Source organism: Podarcis muralis, chromosome 8 (assembly GCF_964188315.1).
Source record: "Podarcis muralis chromosome 8, rPodMur119.hap1.1, whole genome shotgun sequence".
NCBI classification, from domain to species: Eukaryota; Metazoa; Chordata; class Lepidosauria; order Squamata; family Lacertidae; genus Podarcis; species Podarcis muralis.
The window spans coordinates 8,107,649-8,121,909 of NC_135662.1; the positions used below are offsets into that span (position 1 = coordinate 8,107,649).

The 14,261-nt window shown below is 45.4% G+C and overlaps 1 protein-coding gene across 3 annotated transcripts in view; it reads left to right on the forward strand.

Moving 5' to 3' along the window:
- Positions 1-13,749, forward strand: part of FAM135B (family with sequence similarity 135 member B) — a 141,737-nt gene extending 127,988 nt beyond the window's left edge. For all 3 annotated transcript variants that reach the window (XM_077932714.1, XM_077932716.1, XM_077932717.1), the window contains 7 exons: positions 158-324; positions 3,016-3,107; positions 5,313-5,410; positions 5,587-5,738; positions 6,645-6,755; positions 7,735-7,848; positions 11,527-13,749. In XM_077932714.1, the coding sequence (XP_077788840.1) occupies positions 158-324; positions 3,016-3,107; positions 5,313-5,410; positions 5,587-5,738; positions 6,645-6,755; positions 7,735-7,848; positions 11,527-11,732 (940 nt within the window). In that variant the 3' untranslated portion in view covers positions 11,733-13,749. The remainder of the gene's footprint in view (positions 1-157; positions 325-3,015; positions 3,108-5,312; positions 5,411-5,586; positions 5,739-6,644; positions 6,756-7,734; positions 7,849-11,526) is intronic.
- Positions 13,750-14,261: the final 512 nt, after the last annotated feature.

Sequence of the window (14,261 nt, forward strand, 5' to 3'; positions counted from 1 at the left end):
GATTTGAAAATCTGAATTTGGTTATCCTTCCACAACTGGTCTACCAGCAGCAGTGCCAAAATCCAACTCTCACTCCAGCCCTTTGAATGCAATGGTTGAAAAGTCACATGTTGTTGAATGCCCATCTCAATCAGTGATTAATTAGTGCATTCTCCAGTTTTCATCAGGCCAAAGAAAAGTTTAAAAAAGAGCTGAAGATTGAAGGATTTCTGTACAGTGACTTAACTGCACTCGCTTCTGATATCCCATATTTCCCACCAGAGGAAGAGGAAGAAAATTTTGAAGATGGGATTCACCTAGTGGTCTGTGTCCATGGACTGGATGGTAAGGCCAAAGAGGCGATGTGGGGATAACTGGGCATTCTGAATATACAGTGTTCACACAATACATAATTGTGTGTAATGTGAAAGCAGACAGCTGCAGTGACACTAGTCATAGAGACCATGGTTAGGGGGTCTTCAAACTTGGGTTGGACTATAAATCCCAGCCTCCTCTGGGAAGTAACTCAGTGCTTCAGAACTTTCACAAAGTCATGGGTGTTCTGAACCACAGGCCCCAAGGAGGGCATGTATGAGTTGTTTGGTGCAGGGATACTAAAGAAGGATTTCAGAAAGACCAGACATCCAGTTCTAGTGCTTTATAAGCTTACAACACAGTGTGCAGAGCCTCACTGCCTTTAAAGACATAGGATGGACACTGCAACCGTGAGAGGTCATCATCATCATTTTATCTGTATGCCGCCTTGCCACAGTTAAAAACAATGCTCAAGGTGGCTTACAACATGACAAGATTTACATAATTACAAAAGTCATAAACAATAAATAAACCACATCAAAAAAAACCAACACAACCAAATGGAAAACAATTTCCACGTAAATCAAGATCTAAAACTAAGAATACAGCATTAATATCACGGATTAAAATGACATAGATAAAAAATAACAGCAATTATTGCCGAACAACTCCAGGCACGCCTGGAAGAAGCGGACCATTTGGATCCCTTCCAGTCGGGATTCAGGCCTCATCATGGGACTGAAACTGCCTTGGTCGCACTGGTTGATGATCTCCGGCGGGCTAGGGACAAAGGTGAGAGCTGTTTCCTAGTTCTGCTGGATCTCTCAGCGGCGTTTGATACCATCGACCATAGCATCCTTCTGGACCGTCTTGAGGGGCTGGGAGCTGGGTGCACTGTTATACAGTGGTTCCGCTCCTTCCTCCTGGGCCGTGTTCAGAAAGTGGTGGTGGGGGATGAGTGTTCAGACCCCTGGGCTCTCACTTGTGGGGTGCCTCAGGGTTCTGTCCTCTCCCCCATGCTTTTCAACATTTACATGCAGCCGCTGGGAGAGATCATCAGGAGGTTTGGGCTGGGTGTTCATCAGTATGCGGATGATACCCAGCTCTACCTCTCTTTTAAATCAGAACCAGTGAAGGCGGTGAAGGTCCTGTGTGAGTGTCTGGAGGCGGTTGGAGGATGGATGGCGGCTAACAGATTGAGGTTGAATCCTGACAAGACAGAAGTACTGTTTTTGGGGGACAGGAGGCGGGCAGGTGTGGAGGATTCCCTGGTCCTGAATGGGGTAACTGTGCCCCTGAAGGACCAGGTGCGCAGCCTGGGAGTCATTTTGGACTCACAGCTGTCCATGGAGGCACAGGTCAAATCCGTGTCCAGGGCAGCTGTTTACCAGCTCCATCTGGTACGTAGGCTGAGACCCTATCTGCCTGTGGACTGTCTCGCCAGAGTGGTACATGCTCTGGTTATCTCCCGCTTGGACTACTGCAATGCACTCTACGTGGGGCTACCTTTGAAGGTGACTCGGAAACTACAACTAATCCAGAATGCGGCAGCTAGACTGGTGACTGGGAGCGGCCGCCAAGACCATATAACACCGGTCTTGAAAGACTTGCATTGGCTCCCAGTACGTTTCCGAGCACAATTCAAAGTGTTGGTGCTGACCTTTAAAGCCCTAAACGGCCTCGGTCCAGTATACCTGAAGGAGCGTCTCCACCCCCATCATTCTGCCCGGACGCTGAGGTCCAGCGCCGAGGGCCTTCTGGCGGTTCCCTCATTGCGAGAAGCAAAGCTACAGGGAACCAGGCAGAGGGCCTTCTCGGTAGTGGCGCCCACCCTGTGGAACGCCCTTCCAGCAGATGTCAAAGTGATAAATAACTACCTGACATTCAAGAGACATCTTAAGGCAGCCCTGTTCAGGGAAGTTTTTAACATGTGATATTTTATTGTATTTTTGGTTTTTATGGAAGCCGCCCAGAGTGGCTGGGGAGGCCCAGCCAGATGGGCGGGGTATAAATAATAAATTATTATTATTATTATTAAAAAAAACGGAGCCCTCTTTGCATCATGACATGTCCACACCCAAGCAAACATTCATACAACCTTTATGCACAAAGCAGCATGCATGACTTTACCCAGAACCTTCTATGACACCTGGCTGGTGAGGCCATAGGTGGCAGCTACTTTAAGCTTCTCCCCTCTCTGGGTCTAGAACTCAGTATCCCAAGGTCCACAGCATCAAAGGAAACCAAGTAGCATATATTAAAGCAAATAAATATACACATATGGGCTCATTCTTGCAATAACTTCCAGTTATCTTGGCCACCAATAGTGTGCATGAATGCCTTCCAGAACATTTCACCTTGGGTTCAACACACTGGGTCAAAGTTTGATAGGATGAAAATTGTCCTGAAAATGAATCACCATTTTAGATGAGGCACTGCATTCACACTGGGGGCATCACAGCCATATCACTGGAACACAAGTCACTTCCCACTTCCTCAGGATATGCCTGCAGTGAGAGCGGGAATGCAAAGTCATGCAAAGTGGCCAGCCTAGACACATGGACTCATCATCAGAAGACTCTACTCATGTTTGCTGTGGAAAGAGACATACCAGGCCGTCATTGTCAACCCCTCTCCCCAGTAAGCAGGATGAGAGATGGGTGGATGATGTCCTTCAGCATGGAACCCGTGTCTTAGAAAATCAATTTCTTCCCCCTCAAGGTAACAGTGCAGATCTACGGCTGGTAAAAACTTTCATCGAACTGGGTCTCCCTGGTGGAAAGCTTGACTTCTTGATGTCAGAAAGGAACCAGGTATTTTGCTCATTTCTTACTTCTTCAAGGTTTGTACCTCAAGTTTCCAACTCATAATGATGCATTCGACACAGTTAATGATACCACAATTAAAAAAATGGAACACAAAGCCGCAGAAAATAATTACAAATACATTGGAGCTCAAGGGACACTCCTTCTTATCAAGGAAGACCCATGTGGGGTTTTTTTATATGTCCTCTATGATTAAGCACATCCTCCCATGTCTAAATAAAATGGAAGATAGTAAGTTTCAGAGAAAACCATTAATTATCAGTGCAGGCAAAACAAACAGGCCAGAGTCTATATTTAAGTTTACGAGCATGTTTAGTGGAAGGCAATATTGCAAATTGGATGTGCTCGTGTTTTTCTTTGGAACGAGTGGCAATTAGCAAGATGGATTTTCTCTCTCACACAAAAAGAAGCATTAATTACTGGATATGTTTCCCTTGAATCTTTGTCCCAGCATTTGATGATTATTTCCCTGGCATCTCATTAGTTTTGAATCTGATGCAGAGCTGATGGGATTACAAAACAGCACAGCTCCAGAGAAAAAGAGCCATTTGCCATCCTCATCCCTCTGAATTCCGTTCCTCCATCATTCCCTTTCTGTTTATCGCAAGAAACAACAGAATGCATGGCTTAGCATTTGCATAACTACACATTGCTGGCCCTCAATGGGTACTAATTATAACTGTTCAACCACAAAATATCAGAACTATGTTGCAACAATGCAACTTTGTGGTAGCTTTGCGGTCAACATTAACCATCTGATGGTTTCATAGAGCTGTTTCCAAATGCAGCTGGACTTTAAGTGGTAGTAAAAGTAGCAGTAGGAAGCTTACAGAGCATTGGAAGGGCTACATCACCAACCCTTCAGCTCTGAGCCATGCCAGTGAAGGCCAGAAATTAAGGATGAGACTGGAATATTGACTGAGGCTGTGATCCTACCCCTTTTTCACCTTGGGGTCCACATTCCCTTCTGCCCTACCTTCCAGAGGTTGCATGCTAATGGTGGGTTAAAGGTAAAGGGACCCCTGACCATTAGGTCCAGTTGTGGCCGACTCTGGGGTTGCAGCGCTCATCTCGCTTTATTGGCTGAGGGAGCCGGCATACAGCTTCCAGGTCATGTGGCCAGCATGACTAAGCCGCTTCTGGCAAACCAGAGCAGCGCACGGAAACGCCGTTTACCTTCTCACCGGAGCGGTACCTATTTATCTACTTGCACTTTTGACGTGCTTTCATACTGCTAGGTTGGCAGGAGCAGGGACCAAGCAACGGGAGCTCACCCCGTCGTGGGGATTCAAACCGCCAACCTTCTGATCGGCAAGTCCTAGGCTCTGTGGTTTAACCCACAGCGCCACCCGCATCCGTGGGTTAGGTGAGAGGAAAAAGTGGACAGAAAAATTAATGCAAATTTTAATTTTGTGCAGTAGGCCAATTTTTGCACGGCTTTCTTTATCCTCCATCCAGACTAGTAAGAGGAATTGTCAGAATGCACGTACAATTCCCCGCTGGGCAAAAACATTCATGGAAGATGCAAAGCCAAGCCAATGGGAGACATGGCCTTGGGCAAGTGAGTGTGTCTGGGGAAATTTCCAGGGGACAGACAGAGGTGCCTAGAAAGTCACATTTGACCTGCTTACTTGAGATCCACCATCCCTGCTATTACAGTCACATGTGAATAACTCCCATTGAACACAGGGGTGCTTACATTTGAATAGACGTGGGTAAGATCATGCCAATGCAGGCTAACAGTTGTGTACCCCAATGCATACAATTTTGTATGCGTGGTTTGGTTGGAGAGCTGCACTGCAACATTCAGAGAGGTTGTGTTTAGATTTGCATACTGGTTTAGGAGCTGTGAATTAGATAGTTTCTCATTAATATGAAATCCAGATTGAATTTCTTTAGCATCCCTACCACACACCCAACACCAGTTGCAGAGCCAACAGAAGTGAGCCTCTGAAATGCATGGCGTGCCTTGGGCAGGTGTACTCTTCTTTTAAATATTCTCAAACTTCTTTTGTTAATCATTTCAAATATATGGTTTACACACACCCACACCCACACACACCACATACTGTGTGTGTGACAGATAGATAGATAGATAGATAGATAGATAGATAGATAGATAGTCCCTTTCTTCTTCTTTGCCTATGAAAACTCGGAAGGGTACTACCAACTGTTCTTCTCTTGATTTAACAGACGGACACATTTGCAGATTTCGATACAATGACCGACCGCTTGCTGGATGAAATAATTCAGCACATTCAGCTGTACAACTTGTCGATATCACGAATAAGGTAAATAGCAGTGGCAACTGTGGAGGAGGATGACATCATTTTCATAGGCTACTGTTTGGTTGTTAATATATTGAATGGTGGCCCTTTCTGCTTTTGTGCATCATTTAGAGGTTTCTTTGAATGCAGAGCAATGAAGGCGTTCTCTAAATAAATGGATACAAATTGTGTCCCCACAGTTTCATCGGCCACTCCCTCGGCAACGTCATCATCCGATCTGTGTTAACCCGGCCCAGATTTCGCTATTACCTCAATAAGCTGCATACTTTCCTTTCCCTCTCTGGGCCTCACCTGGGAACGCTTTACAACAACAGTACTTTGGTTAGTACAGGTAAGAGCTACTGGCTGTTTGAAGGGAAACACTGAAAGTATGAGAGTGGTTCTAACATCCTGTCTAATGTTTCTTTCCCCATGCTATGAAATGTCATAGGAGTGTCTCCAACCAGGAATGGAATACAACCACAGAAACCAATTCACTGAAGATCATTTGTTTCTGTGGACATGCTCTAGTTTCAATGGGTATACTCTGAGTTTTATTGGAGATCTCTCTCTCTCTCTCTCTCTCTCTCACACACACACACACACACACACACAGAGAGAGAGAGAGAGAGAGAGAGAGAATAACCAACCTCACCAAATGCACAAAATGAACCAAGAACATGCTTTATAAACATGTGGACTTTGCTTGTCCATTGCTAATAAACCAAGGCTAGGAAGTTGTGGCCCTCCAGATGTTGCTGGATTCCCATTAGTCCATGGCAGCATGGCCAGTTGGTTGAGGGTGATGGAAACTGTAGTCCAAGACACCTGGAGATAGGCCTAACCTACTTTTAGAGGTTGTCTAAAAACCTCTCCCATCATGTTACAATTTCCAGTACACAAGCCCTGAAAAGCCCCTTTGCCTGCCAGCCAACCAGCAACTATCCAGGCCCCTTACTATCACGTTACTTTCAGATGACCACTTTGGTTTTGAATAAATAAATTAAAACTTTAAAACTGTCCACTAGCACCTTAGAGACCATCTAAGTTTGTATTGCATATAAGCTTTCGTGTGCATGCACACTTCTTCAGTTTTGAATGACTCAGACCATTCAGCTTCCCCCAGTAGTTCTCAGACTCCCTTGGAAATAGCTGCTTTGGGGTTTAATGCAGAATTGATCTTCCCTCAATCGATTTGCTGGGCTTCACCCCACGCAAGTGCTCTTGGAAACCCACAAATCACCATTGCTTTTTCTAGGCTTGTGGCTCATGCAGAAGCTGAAAAAATCCGGGTCACTTTTGCAGCTGACCTTCAGGGACAACGCAGATCTGCGGAAATGTTTCCTCTACCAGCTCAGCCAAAAAACAGGTGGGTGAGTTAAAATCAAAGCCTCTGTTCTAACAAGTGGTGGTATCTTCATATGCTTGTCTGAAATCCAGTTGACTTGGGGAAACGGCCATCTCACAGAGAGTGGTTTCCTCTTTGGCTGCTACCATAGGAGCCAAATGCTAGGGGTCGAGGTGCCTTTGCCCCCCCCCCAATATAATATTTTAGGGAGGTGGGGGTGCCCAAAGTTGCTAGGCATTGCCATTCAAATGGTGTGTGCGCGCTGTGGCTTGTGATCAATTATGTGGGCTGGAGCTTACCTGCTCCTCCATGTTTTATTCAAGTTGGCATCCCTGGCTGCTACTATGCTGTAAAAAAGAGGTAAAGGACCCCTGGACGGTTAAGTCAAGTCAAAGGTGACTATGGGGTTGCGGCACTCATCTCGCTTTCAGGCTGAGGGAGCCGGCGTTTGTCCACAAACAGCTTTCCGGGTCATGTGGTCAGCAGGACTGAACCGCTTCTGGCACAACAGGACACTGTGATGGAAAGCAGAGCACACGGAAATGACATTTACCTTCCCACCACAGTGGTACCTATTTATCTACTTATTTATCTACTTGCACTGGCGTGCTTTCGAACTGCTAGGTTGGCAGGAGGTGGGACAGAGCAACAGGAGCTCATCCCGTTGTACAGATTCAAACTGCCAACCTTCTGATCGGCAAGCCTAAGAGGCTCCGTGGTTTAGACCAAATGCAGACCCTTTGGACCTCTCTGTATGGCCCTTCAGATTCCATACAATCTCCTCAACCATATCGCTGCTACTCAGTGCTATTATTTAAAAAAAAGAAAAGAAAAAAGAAAAGAAAAAAGAGGGCGGTGCCTGAACTTACCATGAAACTTACTTTTTTTCTTTGTATGGTATGATGGATAGAATTTGCTCCACCACCCAGCATGCATTTCATCTAAGGAAGGCTGTTCTAATGCACACACTTGTTTCCTTTTTCCTTTCTTCTTTTTACAGGTCTCCAGTATTTCAAAAATGTTGTCCTGGTGGCCTCTCCCCAAGATCGCTACGTACCGTTTCATTCTGCAAGAATAGAAATGTGCAAATCGGCCCTGAAAGACAGGCAGACAGGTGAGCTTCTTTGTGGATTTAAGAGAGTAAAGGTAAAGGTAAAGGTACCCCTGCCCGTACGGGCCAGTCTTGACAGACTCTAGGGTTGTGCGCCCATCTCACTCAAGAGGCCGGGGGCCAGCGCTGTCCGGAGACACTTGCATCTGGCGAGCCAGAGCCGCACACGGAAACGCCGTTTACCTTCCCGCTAGTAAGCGGTCCCTATTTATCTACGTGCACCCGGGGGTGCTTTCGAACTGCTAGGTTGGCAGGCGCTGGGACCGAACAACGGGAGCGCACCCCGCCGCGGGGATTCGAACCGCCGACCTTTCGATCGGCAAGCCCTAGGCGCTGAGGCTTTTACCCACAGCGCCACCCGCGTCCCCTATTTAAGAGAGTAGCTGTATTTAAAACAACAACAAACTGTGCATGGATTTATTTCTAGATGGGCATATCCTAATAAGACTCATAGTAGATTTATACAGTGTCAAAACAGATACAGTGGTACCTCGGGTTAAGTACTTAATTCATTCCGGAGGTCCGTACTTAACCTGAAACTGTTCTTAACCTGAATCACCACTTTAGCTAATGGGGTTTCCTGCTGCCGTCGCGCCGCCGGAGCACGATTTCTGTTCTCATCCTGAAGCAAAGTTCTTAACCTGAAGCACTATTTTTTTGGTTAGCGGAGTTTGTAACCTGAAGCGTATGTAACCTGAAGCGTATGTAACCCGAGGTACCACTGTACTTCCCTGTTTCCAGATGCCCATAATCTCCATTAATCAATGGACATCAGGAGACAAAAGAAAAGAAGGAATCTCCAGTTAGATCTAAGACTCCTAACTGAAATCCTGGCCATACATGCTACAGGGAAACTTCCTGTGTTCCTCAGGAGGAGCCACGGCCATCTGCCACACAGGTGATCACTTGAAGGTGATTGCTACTCATCCCAGTTGAGTCAAAAAATCGCGTATTGCAAGACCATGTGAATTAGACCAGGGCTAGAGGCCCTCAAGGTGTGGTTGAGCTGAAAATCCTACCACACCTGACCATTCCCTGGTGCTGGTGGGATTTTGAGTTCAATGCTCAGAAGTGCCCCATTTGTACGCAAGTCAGCTATTCTTGCATGTATCCTGGCTTCTGTGTTTAGAGCTCCTTTTAACATTGAAACCACACCATGTTCAGAAACAGGCACTTATGGATTTATGTAGGCAAATAATGCCCCTGAGGAGTGGTATTAGGGGTAAAAAGAGAGCAGATTGGAATGGGAAAAGAAGAGCCTGTTAATCTCCCAATTCAACAAGCAAACCAAGGAGAGGGGCACAGGAAGCTATGGGTTAAGTTGGGAAACAGGAGACATTTACCCAATGGGAAAGGACTGTGGCTCCTCTAGACTGGTGGGTTTTCCATTTTGTTTTGTTGTTTTTTTGCAGATATATTCTGCAACATGCCATTGATACAACAATAGGTTATTAGTGGTGGATTTATGCTGGACTACCTACACATAGGGGGACGCAGGTGGCGCTGTGGGTAAAATCCTCAGCACCTAGGGCTTGCCGATCGAAAGGTTGGCGGTTCGAATCCCCGTGGCGGGGTGCGCTCCCGCTGCTCGGTCCCAGCGCCTGCCAACCTAGCAGTTCGAAAGCACCCCCGGGTGCAAGTAGATAAATAGGGACCGCTTACCAGCGGGAAGGTAAACGGTGTTCCATGTGCTGTGCTGGCTCACCAGATGCAGCTTTGTCACGCTGGCCACGTGACCCGGAAGTGTCTCCGGACAGCGCTGGCCCCCGGCCTCTTGAGTGAGATGGGCACACAACCCCAGAGTCTGTCAAGACTGGCCCGTACGGGCAGGGGTACCTTTACCTTTACCTACACATAAATTCACTTTATTAGTTGTTCTGCTATACTTCCTGAATGATATTACATTATTGCCATCTGGTGCTCCTGCAGTGCAGCACAACAAAAGCAGGACAAAAAAACCCATTGGAATATTTGTGATGTGAAAAGTTACAGGATTTCAGCAGGGAGCTACAGGGCATGCACTGGTTGGAAACAAAGTGGTGTGTCTGCTTTGAGACCTTTGCAGGAGCGTGTATGTAGCCAGGATTTATGTTGGAGGGGGCAGTACCTGCGTTTGGATCATGTATAACCACTCAGATACCACAATGAGTGCAAAACATCATGAATGCACAATAGAAATGACATATTGATGGGCAACGTGCGTCACACTTCGAAGTGCTTAATTTCACCACTTGAAGCATCCGTCGTGATGAGCTATTTCAATTGCTTTTGTTTGATTTGCTCATTTCAAACAGCTGAAAGTCTGTAAATTTCGATAATAAACCTGATTTGCAATCAGGGGGTTGAATAATTTTGATTGCAACTGTAGATGATGATGATGATGATGATAAAAAAAATAAAAAATTATTTATACCCCGCCCATCTGGCTGAGTTTCCCCAGCCACTCTGGGCAGCTCGCAATAGAATATTAAAAACATGATAAAAGATCAAACATTAAAAACTTCCCTAAAGAGGGCTGCCTTCAGTTGTCTTCTAAAAGTCAGATAGTTGTTTAACTCCTTGACATCTGATGGGAGGACTTTCCACAGGGAGGGTGCCACTGCCAAGACGGCCCTGTGCCTGGTTCCCTGTAGCCTCACTTCTCGCAGGGAGGGAACCACAGAAGGTCCTCAGACATGGACCTCAATGTCCCGGCTGAATGATGGGGGTGGAGATGCTCTTTCAGGTATAGATAGACAGATAGATAGATGACAGATAGATAGATAGATAGATAGATAGATAGATAGAGCGAGCTATAGATAGTAACACCAACAGCATCTGAAGGGTCACAGGCTCTCCATCTTAGAGTTACACAAATGCAGTCAGCTACACAGAAAAACCTATATTGATGGGAAACACCTCTCAGAGCCCAGGAACAGATAGCAATGGGGATCACCTGCCCTTCACCTCTGCAATGCCAGCAAAAGCTCAGCTGGACTTAGGAAACAATGGTTGAACCACCGTCAAGTATCAGCCCCACTTCCTTTAATGTATGTATTCATTAGTCTTCCTTCTTAAGTATAATGACTTAAAATATGGCACAATCATTATTAGTGAAATATTGAGATAGCTACTCTTATTACCAGTTGTGATGATTTGCAAAATTGTCCATAATTACAGTTTTCCTTTTGATAAACAGTTAACTTAGCTAATCATGCTATAACCCAACTCTATATGCTTTTTCAGGTCTTTTATTAAATTTTCCTTGCCTGCAGCTATTAAATACATAATTGGCCTTTGAAGCTTAGGAGGATTAGCCTATTTTTCATACTTCAACAAACATCATTTCAGATCTACTGCTAATTTAAATTTGTGCATTTCATTTTTACTATTTATAGCTTTATCCCGGTACTTTCTTTTTCTTTCACAAATGCACCACATATGGATAAAATTCCCAATATCTGTTGTGCAATACCCACATTTCCCTTCCACCCTTCCCTTCTACTCATTTTCCGTGGTGAAAGTTAATAAAAATATTATTAAAAGAGAATAGGATGCTGTGTGAGATGAGCCACTGGCCTGGTCCAGCAGGTTCATCTTGTGTTCTTCATACAACCTGAATATTGAAGACAATGAAGAAATAATAATAATAATAATAATAATAATAATAATAATAATAATAATGTTTTTCAACTTTCCAAGGTCCCGTTTATGCCGAGATGATCAACAACCTCCTCCGGCCAGTCGTGGGGACAAAGGATTGCACTTTAATCCGCCACGATGTGTTCCATGCCTTGCCAAACACAGCCAACACCCTGATTGGGCGAGCAGCTCACATCGCGGTGCTGGATTCTGAACTGTTCCTGGAGAAATTTTTCCTGGTTGCAGGACTCAACTACTTCAAATAAGACTGTGAGCCTCAGGGCAGCAAAGGGAGCCTTGCATATTGAATTGCAAAGACTTTCTGGGCCAAGAGAGTGCTTCATTTCTGGGAACAAACAGAATATGTTTATGGCACAGCCTAGTGGCTTGGAGAGAGGAATCAAAGTGCTTTGGTTATAAGGTATTCAAAGGGCCAAAAATTGGTGCTTTTTGGAAGATGTAAACTACATGTTATTTCGTCTTTTTTCTTTTTGTTCATCTAACCACCAACCTCTTTAAAAAAAAAGCTTTTAAAATCCTGAGGATGTGATTATAGATCTGCCCCCTTTATAATGGTCACTGGACTGACATCTTTTTCTCCCTTCCACCATTAAGAAATCCACTTAGGCATAAACTGCCTTAGCTGAGTCATTAATTATTATTTAAGAAGAAACTTGTCTGGTTTTGTAGATTTTCCATGTTTCGTGTGGTCAACAAAAGAAGAAAGAAGTAAACTCAGGTTAAATTCTCCTTTGTGGTGAATCAGAAAATAGGAATGGGAATCTGTGGATTGCAGCACTTTATTTATTTGTTTGGCAGGGGAAGTTGAGAAGAAAACTCGTAAATGTGTGGAAAACTCCAGTTCTGAAGGCCGCAAAGTGTAATAAAATTATCTCTGCAATGTCTAGTCGCTGACTTTGAACTAATCTGTTGTGGTGTCCCAAATTTTGGTGGGCAGGGGCTTTCCTTGTGGCAAGCAATCTGATTTAAGGGACTCTGGAGGAGCTTTGAAGGCACTAGAACACAGGCTGGCAATGGTGGACGTATTGTGAAGTGAGCAAGGATTGAAGGATGTCGCCCCAAAATGACTCCTTCCATTGATCAAGACCCAGGCCTCTCCTCCAGCATACAGAGGCTACAGTTCATCCACTCACTTCAAGACCCAGACAAGGGACCCTTGAACTCCTTCCAGTACTTGAGGAGGAACTCTCTCCAACAAGAATAGCAACAGAGTTATTCCCTTGTTCATCGCTGGTTGCCCTAAGTTGCTAAAAGATGCTAACAGTGGTCAAAGATGCAGGGACAGTGGTTGAAAAAACCCATCTGCCTATAACTTGGCATGAGAAAATGTGGTTAATGTACCTATTTAACAGGGTGACCATGGGTTCCAGACTTCTTCTTTTTTGGTGGGGAAGTAAGTTAACTAGAATTTTCCCTGTGCCTCCTATAGTAGGAGGATTGGAAACAACAGAAGAGCCTTGTTGGATGAGGCCAGCAGTCTATCCTGGCCAATCAGATGCCTAAGGGAAATCTGCAAGGAGAGGATGAGTGCAATAGCTTCATTTCCAGAAACTGGCTTTCAAAGACATGCTGCCTCCAGCAGTGGACATCATGGCTGGTTAGTAGCCATTGGTAGAGAAGAAAGCGCAGGGATTAGGTGACTGACAGGAGACCCTGAGTTTGGGAGAAAAGGTTATAGGAAATGTGCATATTTGTTGGTTTGAGCTGGAGGCAAGAGAGGTGTGCCTATCGCAGTCTCCACCCCCAGCTGAAGTGCTATGTGCAATGGTGACACTATGGGCCACTTCCTCTCTCCTCCCAGGACATCTCTAGCCCAGCCAGTCAGTCAAAATTGGTCTCCCAGGTGTGTTACCTCTAAGCAGGAAAGGAGCCTCCTGTGGGCCAATCCACAGGCCTATTTGACATCATAAGCAATGGTAGCTCAGTGGTAGAGAACTTGATTTACAGGCAGGAGATCCCAGGTTCAGATGATGGCCTGCACATCATGCCCAAGAGTCTTCAGAGCTGTAGTGATTCAAAGTATACAATACCTGAATTAGATGGATAAGTAACCCAAACTGGTATGGCAGCACTCGGTGTAAGAGCTTTTGCAAATATTTCTCTGAGATTTGGGGGCACATAGAACTAAAGGTTCTATGGAAAAGGTTGAACTGGATGGAGTGGCTTGGAATGGTATGACTGCATGTTATTTTAGACCAGGCTTCCTCAACCTTGGCCCTCCAGATGTTTTTGGCCTACAACTCCCATGATCCCTAGCTAGCAGGACCAAACATCTGGAGGGCCAAGGTTGAGGAAGCCTGTTTTAGATTCACGTTGGAATTCTTTTTAAATTTCTGGAATGTGAACTTCCAGAATCTGTGCTTGTCAGTTTTTGCAATGTGCACATAAATAATCTGTAGTTCATCAGAGTACAGATTTTCATATATTTTCCTTTCGAGAGGAGATTTGGGTTATTTCATGAAGAAAAAACAAAGCTTGCTCATCCCGTCTCAATCAGGACTCAGTCAGCTGAATTGAACTTGTCTGGAATCAAGGCCAGTGTAAATTCCCACAAAGTGGTTTTCTGGGGGCATGGGGTGGGCATAGGTGCCAACTCTATGTGTGTGTGGACAGGGCTGGGCCCCCACCCCACCCCAGTCTTGGGGGGCTGGGCCACAGCAACAGTTGGCCTCACCAGGCCTCCCTGTGGTGGTGGAAGGGCCTCCTGCAGGCCTATTGACTTCCTCCCGACATTACGCACATGCAATGGGCCCTTCCAATGTCAGGCAGAACTC